Source organism: Schistocerca serialis, chromosome 11 (genome assembly GCF_023864345.2).
Source record: "Schistocerca serialis cubense isolate TAMUIC-IGC-003099 chromosome 11, iqSchSeri2.2, whole genome shotgun sequence".
NCBI lineage: Eukaryota > Metazoa > Arthropoda > Insecta > Orthoptera > Acrididae > Schistocerca > Schistocerca serialis.
Window position 1 is genome coordinate 59,619,755 of NC_064648.1, and position 15,604 is coordinate 59,635,358.

A 15,604-nucleotide genomic window follows, 5' to 3' on the forward strand; every position below is an offset into this window, starting at 1 on the left:
ATCTCTGCTAGATGTCATAGTAACTGTATTATGAATTTACTGAGTGTGAAACTGTCTGAACAGCAACTAGTTTTCATAACAAGAAGTCGATCCAAGGCGTTTTAAGTGATTATAATTACACTGACAGTGTTCTGGATGGTGCTGTGTGAGCTCTATACTTTCCAGGATGCTGTGACATTTTAGGATTTTCATTAACAGTTGTCCTCACTGAGTACACTGAAAAATAATTTTTCATTTTCCGCCACAAGGTGAAAATGTGGCGTTATAAGCAGTGAGAATGAGGCATCAGCGCAGGAAAAGAGGAGAAACGATCAGACCAATGATGATGATGGTTCTGGTATGTTTAATAGGACATGATGATAAGTTACTTCTTCAAAATGGTCTACCGACTGTGCAACATGCTGTATCCATGACATGGTTGCCTACAGCATATTCAGTGTAATCAGATTGACATCACGTGACAATCTGCATACATCCCCAAGAGGTCTTTCACATATCACATCATCCAAATGTCATACGAATTTAGATTAGTGATCTCGAAGGCAGCATATCTTGAGACAGTCTAGATATAATGTGGGTGACAGCAAAAAGTTGGGGCATGGAAGGACAGAGGACAGGGGAGTGAGGGGCAGGGAGATAGATATAGAGGTGGGGAGATAGAGAGGCGGAGGATAGATAGAGGGAGGAGATGGGGAATACAGAGAGGGATGCGGGAGAGAGAGGGGCGCGAGAGAGAGAGACGGGGGGTGTGTGAGAGGGCAGAGAGAGGGAGGAAAGGAAGAGAGTGTGGAAGGGAGGTGGATGAGATGGAAAGAGGAGAGGGGAGACGCCAGTGAGGGAGGGGCGGGAGAGGGCAGGAGCGGTGGGGGGGGGGGGGGCGGGAGAGGGCAGGAGCGGTGGGGGGGGGCGGGAGAGGACAGGGGCGGTGGGGGGGGGCGGGAGAGGGCAGGAGCGGTGGGGGGGGGGCGGGAGAGGACAGGGGCGGTGGGGGGGGGCGGGAGAGGGCAGGAGCGGTGGGGGGGGGCGGGAGAGGACAGTAGCGGTGGGGGGGGGGGCGGGAGAGGACAGTAGCGGTGGGGGGGGGGGCGGGAGAGGACAGTAGCGGTGGGGGGGGGGGGGCGGGAGAGGACAGTAGCGGTGGGGGGGGGGGCGGGAGAGGACAGTAGCGGTGGGGGGGGGGGGGGGGGCGGGAGAGGACAGTAGCGGTGGGGGGGGGGGCGGGAGAGGACAGTAGCGGTGGGGGGGGGGCGGGAGAGGACAGTAGCGGTGGGGGGGGGGGGGGGGCGGGAGAGGACAGTAGCGGTGGGGGGGGGGGGGGGCGGGAGAGGACAGTAGCGGTGGGGGGGGGGGCGGGAGAGGACAGTAGCGGTGGGGGGGGGGCGGGAGAGGACAGTAGCGGTGGGGGGGGGGGCGGGAGAGGACAGTAGCGGTGGGGGGGGGGCGGGAGAGGACAGTAGCGGTGGGGGGGGGCGGGAGAGGACAGTAGCGGTGGGGGGGGGGGGGCGGGAGAGGACAGTAGCGGTGGGGGGGGGGGCGGGAGAGGACAGTAGCGGTGGGGGGGGGGCGGGAGAGGACAGTAGCGGTGGGGGGGGGCGGGAGAGGACAGTAGCGGTGGGGGGGGGGGCGGGAGAGGACAGTAGCGGTGGGGGGGGGGCGGGAGAGGACAGTAGCGGTGGGGGGGGGCGGGAGAGGACAGTAGCGGTGGGGGGGGGGGTGGGCGGGAGAGGACAGTAGCGGTGGGGGGGGGGGTGGGCGGGAGAGGACAGTAGCGGTGGGGGGGGGGGTGGGCGGGAGAGGACAGTAGCGGTGGGGGGGGGGGGTGGGCGGGAGAGGACAGTAGCGGTGGGGGGGGGGGGGGTGGGCGGGAGAGGACAGTAGCGGTGGGGGGGGGGGTGGGCGGGAGAGGACAGTAGCGGTGGGGGGGGGGGGTGGGCGGGAGAGGACAGTAGCGGTGGGGGGGGGGTGGGCGGGAGAGGACAGTAGCGGTGGGGGGGGGGGGTGGGCGGGAGAGGACAGTAGCGGTGGGGGGGGGTGGGCGGGAGAGGACAGTAGCGGTGGGGGGGGGTGGGCGGGAGAGGACAGTAGCGGTGGGGGGGGGGCGGGAGAGGACAGTAGCGGTGGGGGGGGGGCGGGAGAGGACAGTAGCGGTGGGGGGGGGGGCGGGAGAGGACAGTAGCGGTGGGGGGGGGGGCGGGAGAGGACAGTAGCGGGGGGGGGGGGGGGCGGGAGAGGACAGTAGCGGTGGGGGGGGGCGGGAGAGGACAGTAGCGGTGGGGGGGGGCGGGAGAGGACAGTAGGGGTGGGGGGGGGGGGCGGGAGAGGACAGTAGGGGTGGGGGGGGCGGGAGAGGACAGTAGGGGTGGGGGGGGGGCGGGAGAGGACAGTAGGGGTGGGGGGGGGGCGGGAGAGGACAGTAGGGGTGGGGGGGGCGGGAGAGGACAGTAGGGGTGGGGGGGGCGGGAGAGGACAGTAGGGGTGGGGGGGGCGGGAGAGGACAGTAGGGGTGGGGGGGGCGGGAGAGGACAGTAGGGGTGGGGGGGGCGGGAGAGGACAGTAGGGGTGGGGGGGGCGGGAGAGGACAGTAGGGGTGGGGGGGGCGGGAGAGGACAGTAGGGGTGGGGGGGGCGGGAGAGGACAGTAGGGGTGGGGGGGGCGGGAGAGGACAGTAGGGGTGGGGGGGGGCGGGAGAGGACAGTAGGGGTGGGGGGGGCGGGAGAGGACAGTAGGGGTGGGGGGGGCGGGAGAGGACAGTAGGGGTGGGGGGGGCGGGAGAGGACAGTAGGGGTGGGGGGGGCGGGAGAGGACAGTAGGGGTGGGGGGGGCGGGAGAGGACAGTAGGGGTGGGGGGGGCGGGAGAGGACAGTAGGGGTGGGGGGGGCGGGAGAGGACAGTAGGGGTGGGGGGGGCGGGAGAGGACAGTAGGGGTGGGGGGGGCGGGAGAGGACAGTAGGGGTGATGGTGGGAGAGGACAGTAGGGGTGATGGTGGGAGAGGACAGTAGGGGTGATGGTGGGAGAGGACAGTAGGGGTGATGGTGGGAGAGGACAGTAGGGGTGATGGTGGGAGAGGACAGTAGGGGTGATGGTGGGAGAGGACAGTAGGGGTGATGGTGGGAGAGGACAGTAGGGGTGATGGTGGGAGAGGACAGTAGGGGTGATGGTGGGAGAGGACAGTAGGGGTGATGGTGGGAGAGGACAGTAGGGGTGATGGTGGGAGAGGACAGTAGGGGTGATGGTGGGAGAGGACAGTAGGGGTGATGGTGGGAGAGGACAGTAGGGGTGATGGTGGGAGAGGACAGTAGGGGTGATGGTGGGAGAGGACAGTAGGGGTGATGGTGGGAGAGGACAGTAGGGGTGATGGTGGGAGAGGACAGTAGGGGTGATGGTGGGAGAGGACAGTAGGGGTGATGGTGGGAGAGGACAGTAGGGGTGATGGTGGGAGAGGACAGTAGGGGTGATGGTGGGAGAGGACAGTAGGGGTGATGGTGGGAGAGGACAGGAGCGGTGATGGTGGGAGAGGACAGGAGCGGTGATGGTGGGAGAGGACAGGAGCGGTGATGGTGGGAGAGGACAGGAGCGGTGATGGTGGGAGAGGACAGGAGCGGTGATGGTGGGAGAGGACAGGAGCGGTGATGGTGGGAGAGGACAGGAGCGGTGATGGTGGGAGAGGACAGGAGCGGTGATGGTGGGAGAGGACAGGAGCGGTGATGGTGGGAGAGGACAGGAGCGGTGATGGTGGGAGAGGACAGGAGCGGTGATGGTGGGAGAGGACAGGAGCGGTGATGGTGGGAGAGGACAGGAGCGGTGATGGTGGGAGAGGACAGGAGCGGTGATGGTGGGAGAGGACAGGAGCGGTGATGGTGGGAGAGGACAGGAGCGGTGATGGTGGGAGAGGACAGGAGCGGTGATGGTGGGAGAGGACAGGAGCGGTGATGGTGGGAGAGGACAGGAGCGGTGATGGTGGGAGAGGACAGGAGCGGTGATGGTGGGAGAGGACAGGAGCGGTGATGGTGGGAGAGGACAGGAGCGGTGATGGTGGGAGAGGACAGGAGCGGTGATGGTGGGAGAGGACAGGAGCGGTGATGGTGGGTGAGGACAGGAGCGGTGATGGTGGGTGAGGACAGGAGCGGTGATGGTGGGTGAGGACAGGAGCGGTGATGGTGGGTGAGGACAGGAGCGGTGATGGTGGGTGAGGACAGGAGCGGTGATGGTGGGTGAGGACAGGAGCGGTGATGGTGGGTGAGGACAGGAGCGGTGATGGTGGGTGAGGACAGGAGCGGTGATGGTGGGTGAGGACAGGAGCGGTGATGGTGGGTGAGGACAGGAGCGGTGATGGTGGGTGAGGACAGGAGCGGTGATGGTGGGTGAGGACAGGAGCGGTGATGGTGGGTGAGGACAGGAGCGGTGATGGTGGGTGAGGACAGGAGCGGTGATGGTGGGTGAGGACAGGAGCGGTGATGGTGGGTGAGGACAGGAGCGGTGATGGTGGGTGAGGACAGGAGCGGTGATGGTGGGTGAGGACAGGAGCGATGGTGGGTGAGGACAGGAGCGATGGTGGGTGAGGACAGGAGCGATGGTGGGTGAGGACAGGAGCGATGGTGGGTGAGGACAGGAGCGATGGTGGGTGAGGACAGGAGCGATGGTGGGTGAGGACAGGAGCGATGGTGGGTGAGGACAGGAGCGATGGTGGGTGAGGACAGGAGCGATGGTGGGTGAGGACAGGAGCGATGGTGGAGAGGACAGGAGCGATGGTGGAGAGGACAGGAGCGATGGTGGAGAGGACAGGAGCGATGGGGGAGAGGACAGGAGTGAGGGGGGAGAGGACAGGAGTGAGGGGGGAGAGGACAGGAGTGAGGGGGGAGAGGACAGGAGTGAGGGGGGAGAGGACAGGAGTGAGGGGGGAGAGGACAGGAGTGAGGGGGGAGAGGACAGGAGTGAGGGGGGAGAGGACAGGAGTGAGGGGGGAGAGGACAGGAGTGAGGGGGGAGAGGACAGGAGTGAGGGGGGAGAGGACAGGAGTGAGGGGGGAGAGGACAGGAGTGAGGGGGGAGAGGACAGGAGTGAGGGGGGAGAGGACAGGAGTGAGGGGGGAGAGGACAGGAGTGAGGGGGGAGAGGATAGGAGTGAGGGGGGAGCAGACGGGAGTGATGGGGGGAGAGGACAGGAGAGAGAGGTGTCAGGAAAGCAGCTACAGCTTGAGGTCCACAGGACAAATAGGATATAGGAGGGGAGGGGGGAAGAAGGAAGGAATGAGGACTCTCCTCCCTGTGCTTTGATGTATGTGTAGCAGCTCCTATTCCAAGTGCAGTTCAGATGCATGTAATATTTTACTGATATGAGCCTCCGACACCTCCACTCACATGGCCAGTGCTCCATCAACTTTCAAGAAGCACACACTGCCCCGAGCATCTCACGCCTCTTAGCCCATTACGTCATATCATGATACTACTACTAACATGTATGAAGTGCTGCATATGTTAAATTGTTTAAAATACCTGTCCATCCAAGAAACGTTTAAGAACTGATCTACCTTTAACTTTCACATGTTTTGTTACTATGTAAAATGCCGATGATGCCTGATCTTTATGTACATGATTACTCTGCCATTCATAATTATGGGCCTGGCAGAGTGTCATCGATCCATCATTTGTAATCTACTTCTCTACCATTCCACTCTCACTGCATGCAGGGAAAACGAGCACTTACACCTTTCCATGTGGGCTCTGATTTCTCATACTTTACTATGATAATTTCTCCCTGCGTAGATGGGCATCAATAAAATATTATCACACTGTCGACAAAATTCCTGTTTCGAATTTCTTGATAAATTAGTGCCACAGCGAAAAAAGTCTTTGTTTTAATTACCACCACCCCAGTTCACGTATCATATACATAGCACACTCTCCCTTATTTTGCGATGGTATAAAAAGAGCTGCACTTCTTTCAATTTCTTTCATGTCCCACACCACACTGCAATAATCCACAAGATAATACATAAACATAATGTAAGACGGTTCCTTAGTAGACCTGTTACGTTTTCCAAGTGGTATGCCAAGGAATCAGTCTTTGGTTTGCTTTCTCCAGAGCATTATCTATAAGGATGTTGCGATTTAATTTATTCATTAGTGTATTTTCTATACATTCAGTTGAGTTCACAGCTTTTAGGTTTGTATGATTTATCGTGTGAACGAAATTTAGCACATTCCTTTCTGTACTCACGTGGTTGACTTCATACTCTTCATTATTTACAGTCAATTGCTATTTTTCACATCATACAGATATCTTTTCTATCACTCCACAATTCGTTTCATCATATGATGACTTTACAATAAGGTAAATGACAACATAATCTGCAAACAATCTAATAGAGCTGCTCAAATTGTCTCCTAAATCGTGTATGTAGGTCAAAGACAAGGAAGGGCCTATAACACTTACTTGGGAAACGTCAGATATTAATTCGATGACTTTCTGTCAGTTATTACGAACTGTGACCTTTCTGATACAAAATCACGAATCAGTGCACACAACTACGATGATACTCCACGGGCACACAATGTAATGGGAAGTCACTTGTGAGCAATTGAGTCAAAAGCCTTCTCGAAACCATAAATATGGAATCAATGTAATGTCATCTGTCCTAATCAGTCATATATTGCGAGAATAAAGAGCTTGTTGTGTTTCACAAGAATATGTTTTCCGAATAAGCGCTGGCTATTTGCGAATAAATGTCGTCTTCAAGGTAATTAATAATGTTCAAACAGACTATATTTTCCGAAATCCGACTGCAAACGACGTTAGTTATATGGGCGTGCATTTCATCGGATTACTCACATTCCCTTTCTTGGTTTCTGGTGTAATTTGTGCAACTTTCCTGTCTTCGAGTACCAATCTTTCTGCCATTGAAGAGTTGTATATGACTGCTAAGTATGGAGCTACTGTATCAGCACATTCAGAAAGGAACCTGGATGGTGTACAATCTGGACCAGAGGCATTGCCTTTCTCAACTATTAAGCTGCTCCACTATATTTATTCTGTGACGGAATTTAGAAAATCCGTCTTCAGTGACTCGTTTTAGCAGCACTGTCGTCAATAACTTTACCACTGTTATCACGCAGTGAAGGTATTATGCAGCTCTTAAATTGTACACTTCACATACAACCAGAATTTATTTGGGTTTACGATCAGATTTCGAGACAGAATGTCGTTCTGGAAACTATTAAAAGTCTCTCTAATTGATTTTGCGCTAAATTTCGAGCTTCTGTAAAACTTCGCCAATCTTGTGGATTTTGCGGTCTTTTAAATTTGGCATGTGTAATTCATTGCTTCTGCACCAGTTTTCTGACCTGTTTTTTGTCAGTACTACATTTTATTATTTTGACACATATCTCTCAGTTATTACTCATTTGACTTTAAACCGCATCTGGACTAAGTTTAGAAAGACTTATCAGATGGAGTGGAAACTGTCTCTTCAGAATGCGTCAAGCAAATTTTTACTTGCTTTAAGGGTGAATTTTGCGTTTATCTGGGGGAGTCTCGATGTTATAGTATTCACTCTTGTGAACTCTTCATGGCTCAACAACATTGTGGTCACTAATCCCTGTTTGGTCAGGGCTATTAAGATGTCAAGGAGGTTTTCGCAACTATTTACACTTTGAGTGCACTTCTGTACCCAATGTTCAAAATAATTTTCAGAGACGCCATTCAGTACGGTTTCGGACGACGTTTTATGCATACCACTGATAATAAAAATTTACTTTCGCCAATATATCGAGGGTAGTTTTTCTTCCAATTATTTGCAATATTACGGACTGTATTGGTAAAGTTCTGGCCAAGTTTCAAGTTTAAACAACCTTTAGACCTACAAAGAAGATTAGTGAGTGTAAATGTAAGCTTCCGCGTCCATTGTCACAGTCAATAAAATTCTTCTGGGTTTGAAGCCGCACTGTCAACTATAAAATTTCGACGTTTCGGCGACTGTTGCAAGACGCCTTCCTCAAACCCAGAAGATTTTTACTGACCAAGATTAGTGAGTGTATAAGATTAGCGAACATAAAATTGCATGTGGCTGTGGGAAGGTTTATATTGGAACAACGATAAGAAATGTCAATACCCTCTAAACGGAACACAAAAGAAACTGTCGACTGGGATATACTGACAAATCAGCTGTAGCGGAACGAGTTTTTAAAGACGGTGATTATGAAATAAAATTTAGTGAGACAAGCGTGTTAGCCAGGACATCTATTATTATGCATGTATGTATAGGAAAGCTATAGAGATTCAGGAACACCACAATAATTTCAACAAAAACGAGGATACGGTCGTCGCCTTTCCACCAACCATTTGACGATCGACTACATTCGATCGAGAATAATGACGCTAGTCAGAGATACACTTATAGTCGGTCCCAATTGAACGTATGTTGGTGCCCTCTATATGAACGGGAATTCCACTGCCTGGCAGCCATCATTGACTCACCTCCAAAGATGTTCCCGCAGTTGGCAACGAAACGCCGGGAAGTAGTAGTTTTACAGATCGAAAACGACATCTCAGCCTAGAGCTTTTAACTGATCATTACCCATACTACCTCAAAGGAACTATCTACTTAAAATTCACTACAAGGTAAACTACTTCCACCAGCAATCAACACTACACCAACTGTATCTCATCTATTCTTTGTGAACATGGTTAGGTCTCTTGAAAAATTTCAGCTGAACTTATTTCCATTCCTTTATTGTGGTTGTATCTACCCTCTTTCGATGTTCTACTTGCAGCCTTTGAAACTGAAGCCCTTTCTGCACTTACCTGAGACCCTCTAACCTAAAAAAGCCCAGTCTCCTCTACACATCCCCATACTGGTGGAACTGCTTCCTTTCTGTAGTTGACTCCTGACCCACTTAGCAAAAAATGAATGGAAGTTTCATAGAGTGACAAATACAGGATTGAAACTGTACCAGCATAGCAGTTCCACATAGTGCAGGTAAAATAACCGAAGTTTAGTCTGAAAGACTAAACAACCTACTTCTAGAGTATACAAATTGTGGTAAGTAAATGAAATCATAGCTCAATTAAGAATGTTTACAGTTTCAGCTGGTGAAGAGAATGCTGGTCACATGAGCGAAATATTATCGATCTTACCTGAGCTTTGGAAAATATGCATCGTCGAGTAATTGTGGAGAGAGTTGTCCACGAGCTTTACAGATCTGCATGCAGAATATTTCTGATAATACAAGGAATGGATTATGCATGGCAGGCTGATCTCAGATACGCAAGACTACTTAAAATCAAATAATGATTTCAAGTACATTCTCACGGTCACAGACACACATTCCAAATTTGCTTGGGCCTTACCTTTGAAAGTAAAGACACGGAAGGAGGTTTGAGAGATTTCTAAACAATTGTTGCAGACAGGACTAACTCGACGCCACAACAACCTTGAGGAATATGATGGCTCTGAGCACTATGGGACTGAGGTCATCAGTCCCCTAGAACTTAAAACTACTTAAACCTAACTAACCTAAGGACATCACACACATCCATGCCCGAGGCAGGATTCGAACCTGCGACCGTAGCGGTCACGCGGTTCCATACTGAAGCGCCTAGAACCGCAAGACCACACCGGCTGGCGAGGAATATGATGGAAGTGAATTTTACGACAGGCATTTCAAAGCAGAACTGGAATGATGTTGGATAAATCACTACTCAACATTCTCCCATTTCGAAACTAGTATTGCCAAATGGTTGAACTGGACCATCAAAAACCGAATGTGGAAGCAATTTAATGTTCAACGTTGGTGCAAATGGCTGAACATACAGCCACAGATCATTGACAAGTATAATCGCATTATTCACCACGAAATTAAGAACAAACCATTGATGTCACAAACGAACTCTGGGATAGCTTTAAACTCATTATGTTCCTCATAGAGCAGATCGTACAATGTCGAGGGAACAGGGCTTTGATGAAATGGTTTAGTTTCTCATCGAAGCTCAACAGTTGGGTGAACACTCGCAAACTGCTATGTAATACGAAAAGCAAAGCTCAAACCATGCAGTAATGTGACAAGTGCTAGGAAATGTATCAACACAGTTGGAGGTGGTATTCTCGAGAATCTGCCATCAGAAGTTTGTATCTCTGGATATAATTTCTGTGGAGCTGGAACAAAATTGAAATAGCACCAAGATTATGGTGATAAGGGCTTCAACGCATTAAAAAATGTGTGCACATCATCGCCTACACTACAAATAAAGATCACCATATTGCACACCAAATACTCACTGATAAGGCTGCACAGGTACGTCAAGGGACAGATATTCATGCAGAACAACCTATTTCTGCATATGCTGTTGATAAGGCAATGTTTGCTAGAACTTAATTTTGGTACTGGACTAAACTTCAAGCAATAATGAATGCAGCTCTCTGCATACTAAAGAAGAGGGGAAACCTATGGGATGTTTAAAAAATTGGTGAAAGCTCCAAAAGGTGCCTTGAGGCAGAAAGAAGGAAGGAAATGCTGTGTTAAAACGCCAGGTTCCTACAAATACCAAAGACATCTGGTGGAATAATTCTGGCTTCGATACCTACATTTGCTGGGCTGTCAGCCACTGGTTTAATTATCTAGGAGAGCTGATATATTTCAAGCACTAGAGAATGCCTGAAAAAGTGAAAAGTAATTACAAGCAACTAAAAGGCGTAATATGACCATGGAGGCCATCGCTATAGGTAAAGGCCTCTATTTACAATAGAGAAGATGTCTTAGGTTGTACATTAAAAAAACGCCCACAGCAATGGTACTGGAAAGAAGGATTAAAAACATAGATCTGCTTAGACTCGCCAGAAAATTTAAAATCATGAGATTTTACAGCGTGTTTGTGTAGGATACTTGGCCTGAGACATTGTGCAAAACCATAAAACGTGGAACAGTAAATTTAGATGATGTTCGAGGTATGGAGCTCTTGGTGATTTAAGGCCATCTAAAGAATTTTGTTGTCACTTCACCAATAGGAACCAGCTGTTGTAAAATGTTCGACGCTACCATGACTTCAGTTCATACCTCTGAGGATATTTCTGACTGATATTTTTCATGAAAATTGCATAAAAACAAGCAGTGTGCAAGTCTCTGCATCATTTGAAGCTTTGATGTACTGACGTTCACTCTAATCCTAATTGGGCTAAAGTGAAAGCAAACTACTTTCCTCCAATATATGAGCAGGGGCTAGTTATGTACAGCATTGACTCGCTGGAAACACACGAAACCATAGCTAACGTCACTGACTTAAGGAGACAAGTTGATGTAGAACTGAAACCGATTGTAAAATCCTTGACGAAAAGGGAGCTGAGATGCCAGGAGGGAGAGTCCATATGGTTAATGGGGATAGCAAAGGCAATGATACAACGAGCATTCAGGCATCCCGTTTTCCTGGATAAATGTGTCTGACAAATCCGAACCATATAAAGTTTGAGACAACTTTGTCTTTCAAAACTTCCTCTAGTAAACGTGGCAGATGGCCTCTGAAGTCCCAGATGTATGGACTACAGGATACCAGAGATCCAGCAGATATATCATGATGATTGTTTAAAATGTGGAGAGCACATTGCTGCATGCCTCAGTCCACCGGGGAACAGAACATGCTACAGTAAACTTCAAGTGCATGGTATGGAACATACTTCGGTAGTAAGGATAACGTTTGGAAAATACAGCTGTATAAATGTCGTGAGAGAGGGGTAAAGCCTCCAGTTGGCCTTGGAAAGCTGCCAATTGGATCTGAACTCAGGTGGGATAGGAGTCGGCAAATGGATAGCACACAGAAATTGATCACTTGAGTATGTGTCAGAGGGAATGGGCCATTCAAGATGATGTGCGAGCTGGACTGTGCAGAACGAGAGGTCCAAATGGTAATAAATGTGCATGGAATCTGAAAGGAATGTGAGTGCTCCAATCCTAAGATATGATTCAGGAAGTGAGCTAAGAGGGAACCTCTTGGACAGGTTCTCCCAGAGCACCAAAGCAGATGGTGGGCACTGAAGTCGCCAAGCAGCAAAAAGGCGTGAGGGAGCTGACTAATGAGCTGCAGTAAGTCCGACTTAGTAACAGCAAATGACGGAGGGGTGTAGAAGTTATGTAGAGAAAAGGTGAAATGAGGAAGGAAAATATAGACTGCAACAGCTAGCAGTCGAGTGTTCAATGAGATGGATGACCAGCATGACTCCCCCATGAGGTAGAATGCTGTCCTTGGGGGAACATCACAAAGGACCAGAAGGAAACATGAGCGATCAAAGGGGTTGTGAGGACAATTTTTTTCTTGGAAGCAGAAAACAAGAGGACACTGCAATTCCAAGAGCAGCTGTAACTCATCCTTGTTGGATCTAATGCCATGAATGTTCCATTTCTGAAGAGTCATAACGGGGAATGGGGAGGAGGGAACAAATGAAGGTTAGTCACCTTGATGGCTGCTGAGTGCCAGCCTTCAAAAATCCACTGCTACAGGAGGCAGAGGCTGGAAAATCCTGTTCCATGAGCTCTGCAAACATATTTGCATTCTCCCTTATTCAGCCTGTGAATTCTATGACAGAAAACCAGTAGGCAGTGGGCACCAGCAAAATGGAGGTCAGCCAGGTGAGAGTATATGTTGCAACACCACTGAAGAAGATCTCTAAATCAGGTAAGGAGAAAACCGTTTGTATTTGATTGAGCTCTTAGAACTTTCTAGTTGGCAGATGACTGTTTTTAACTGTAGAAAGTCTTTTGCAGGAGTACTGCTTTTGTCCTTTCAGCCTGACAATTGTGTAACAGGTTATTTCACCACCAGGGGCAAAGATCTGATGGCTTATGCGCAGCTGTAGGAGCAGATGGGGATGCTACTGTGACCTGGGTGACTTCACTACTGCAATACTGAACTTGGGGTCGCAAGTCTGGGTGGGCATATCCTCCATTATGCATAGCATAGCAAAAACGGTACTATAAATGCCAATCGTAAAATTCACAGATTTTGACTAGCTACCAACTGTGACTGACAAAGTGGAGTTTAATGTCGACCACTCAGATCTCCTATATGGCTTGCTTGTTAAGACACATGGGAAAGTCATGGGATTACAATTTATACAGCAGAGAGGAGGCGGCAAACTGCTGCCCTCTTGAGCTTCTCTGCCAAGAGTAACACATTCGGCCATGTTTTGACAGGATACGTGTTTTATTATAATGTTGACACTTGTAGGAACTCATCTGGTTTGTAATGTACGGTTGGACCATGATGACTTCATAGCCTGCCTTAATCTTTGAGGCAAACATTACTCAGTGAGGCCATCAAGCATCAGAATGTAAATAACACCTTGTGAAGAGTTCAGTGTAAGATGGTTCTCCACATGAACAGGATAAATCTGTATATGTGATGCTGTAAGCAGTTGAGCTTGAGAATCACAATACATCTTCAGAAGCAAAGTTGTATTACATAAATGGGAATAGGATTTCACAGGGCCTGCAACTGCAACACCACCTTTCAGAATAATGCACACAGTAACTGTAGCAAAGGACGGAGCACATCCAGTACATGATACCATGAGGAACCGAGGTGTAGTTGGGAGGGCCTTCAAATCTTTAGCCTCATTCTGTTTACGTTTAGTAGACACACACTAAGATGGTGAGTAACTGCAAAAAAAAAAAATATATCCCCATGACTGCCAACATCTACAATGGCATGCTCCTTGCAACTGGGGGCACCCTCAGAGGGGGGATTCACCCACTGTAGATGACTGTTCACACCTCAGATCACACCTCCTGAACTCCTGACAGAGGGACCAATTGGGATTTGGGAAGGTAACAGCTTAGGCAGTTACCCGTCTCTGGGCCTGGACTATATAAGAGTGTATGTGCGAACCATACCCGTTGACCCGGAGCTGGGAATTACGCATTACCTTGTCACCTGTAATGTGTCTAATGAATGGGCCAGCCTTCAGGAACACACCGGGACGAAGGAGAAACAAAGAGAATGAGGATTCACCAGTTAAGTCTTCACAGCCTTACTGAAAGTGGCACCAGCAACTTATGTTTCTTCTTGATGGTGGCCTGTAAACCACTACAAGCTTGTGCGTTACCTGAGCACCACTGTGGCACCGCATTGAGAGACATGTTCAACACTATATTCAATTATCTGAAAGGCTGGGAATCAGCTCCAATTTTTGGATATATAGCCACTCACCCTTCCTTCTTACTTTTCTATTGCAGTATATTAGCCTGGGCTCATCAAGAGGAATCTGTTGAATTTCATTGAGTTTCATGTGACATTCTGAATTCAGCCCAATACAGCTGCTGACATTTCACCTGAACTTTTATTTACCTGTACAGATATTAGACGTTTGCTCTATTTATCTAGGAACAGTCACATAATGGTTGTTGCAGAAAATAGCATTACTGACCATACTGCCTTGTAATGTTGTTGCTTATCGGTAATACTGAGTAATTACAGTAGGGCATTTTATATCTGAGGTACTTTCACAAGTAATAAAAATTTATATTTCTCAAAAAGTTCTGCAGTGAATTATGAAACCTTACCTTGCACTATCAGATGCGTATCTTGTTGAGGTTTCCACCTGAAATATATGAAGAAGTTGCCTGTGACTTACAACTGATGAGACAGTAAATAAATATAATTCAATTAATGCCCACCAACATATGATTGGTCCACAAAATGCTGTAAGTGAGGCTTGAAAATATCATTAAAGAGGACATGATAAACTGTTGCAGTTACTGAAACAGAATGTTAGTAAGAATTCACTCTCCATTTCCTCACTTTGTCTTCAGACTGTAAATATCTACACAAGCCAGTAATTTGGTTGTAGCCATACTTCCTACTAGACACTTCACAAAGAAAAGTGACCAAAACATCTTTCATCTGTCATGTACCTATGTCTGGTGTAAGATTTTCATTCATTTTTTTATTATGAAAAGTGAGAGATGAATCGATCATCGTAAGTGACACATTTGGGCCTTTGTGCTCTGGCCAGCCCACACCAACTTGCAGAGGTGAGGAGTGACTTCTAAACCCAACCTTAAGTTCACATCCAGAACTAATACACGCTTGGACCATTAAATATACAAACATTAATAGATATTGGCAGACGCAAAATACTTTCACACATTGTAAATGGACAACAAGTTAATACTGGCATTACGAAAAAGCACATTCACAGATGAAGAAATACCACATCCAGAGAACTATAGATTTTTCACAGAGAACACAGGGAAGAAATTCGTGAAACTCCTCCAGTACTAGGCTCTGCATTTATAAATGGCAAATCTATTTAGCAATCAGTACCAAATATTGAACTTAATTAACAAAAGGAGAAAATATAAAAACGCAGTAAATGAAGCAGGTAAAAAGGGATACAAACATCTCAAAAATGAGATCGACAGGAAGTGCAAAATGGCTAAGCACGGATGGCTAGAGGACAAATGTAAGGAGGTAGAGACTTATCTCACTAGGGGTAAGATAGATACTGCCTACAGGAAAATTAAAGAGACCTTTGGAGAAAAGAGAACCACTTGTATGAATATCAAGAGCTCAGATGGAAACCCAGTTCTACGCAAAGAAGGGAAAGAAAGGTTTAAGGAA

General features: G+C 49.0%; 1 protein-coding gene across 4 annotated transcripts in view; it reads right to left on the minus strand.

Moving 5' to 3' along the window:
- Positions 1–15,604, minus strand: part of LOC126427022 (zinc finger protein 99-like) — a 458,738-nt gene that overhangs the window by 349,665 nt on the left and 93,469 nt on the right. For 3 of the 4 annotated variants that reach the window (XM_050089188.1, XM_050089187.1, XM_050089186.1), the window contains one exon: positions 14,545–14,582. The exons of the other annotated variant lie outside the window; for it this stretch is intronic. In XM_050089188.1, the coding sequence (XP_049945145.1) occupies positions 14,545–14,582 (38 nt within the window). The remainder of the gene's footprint in view (positions 1–14,544; positions 14,583–15,604) is intronic. 4 annotated transcript variants of the gene reach the window in all.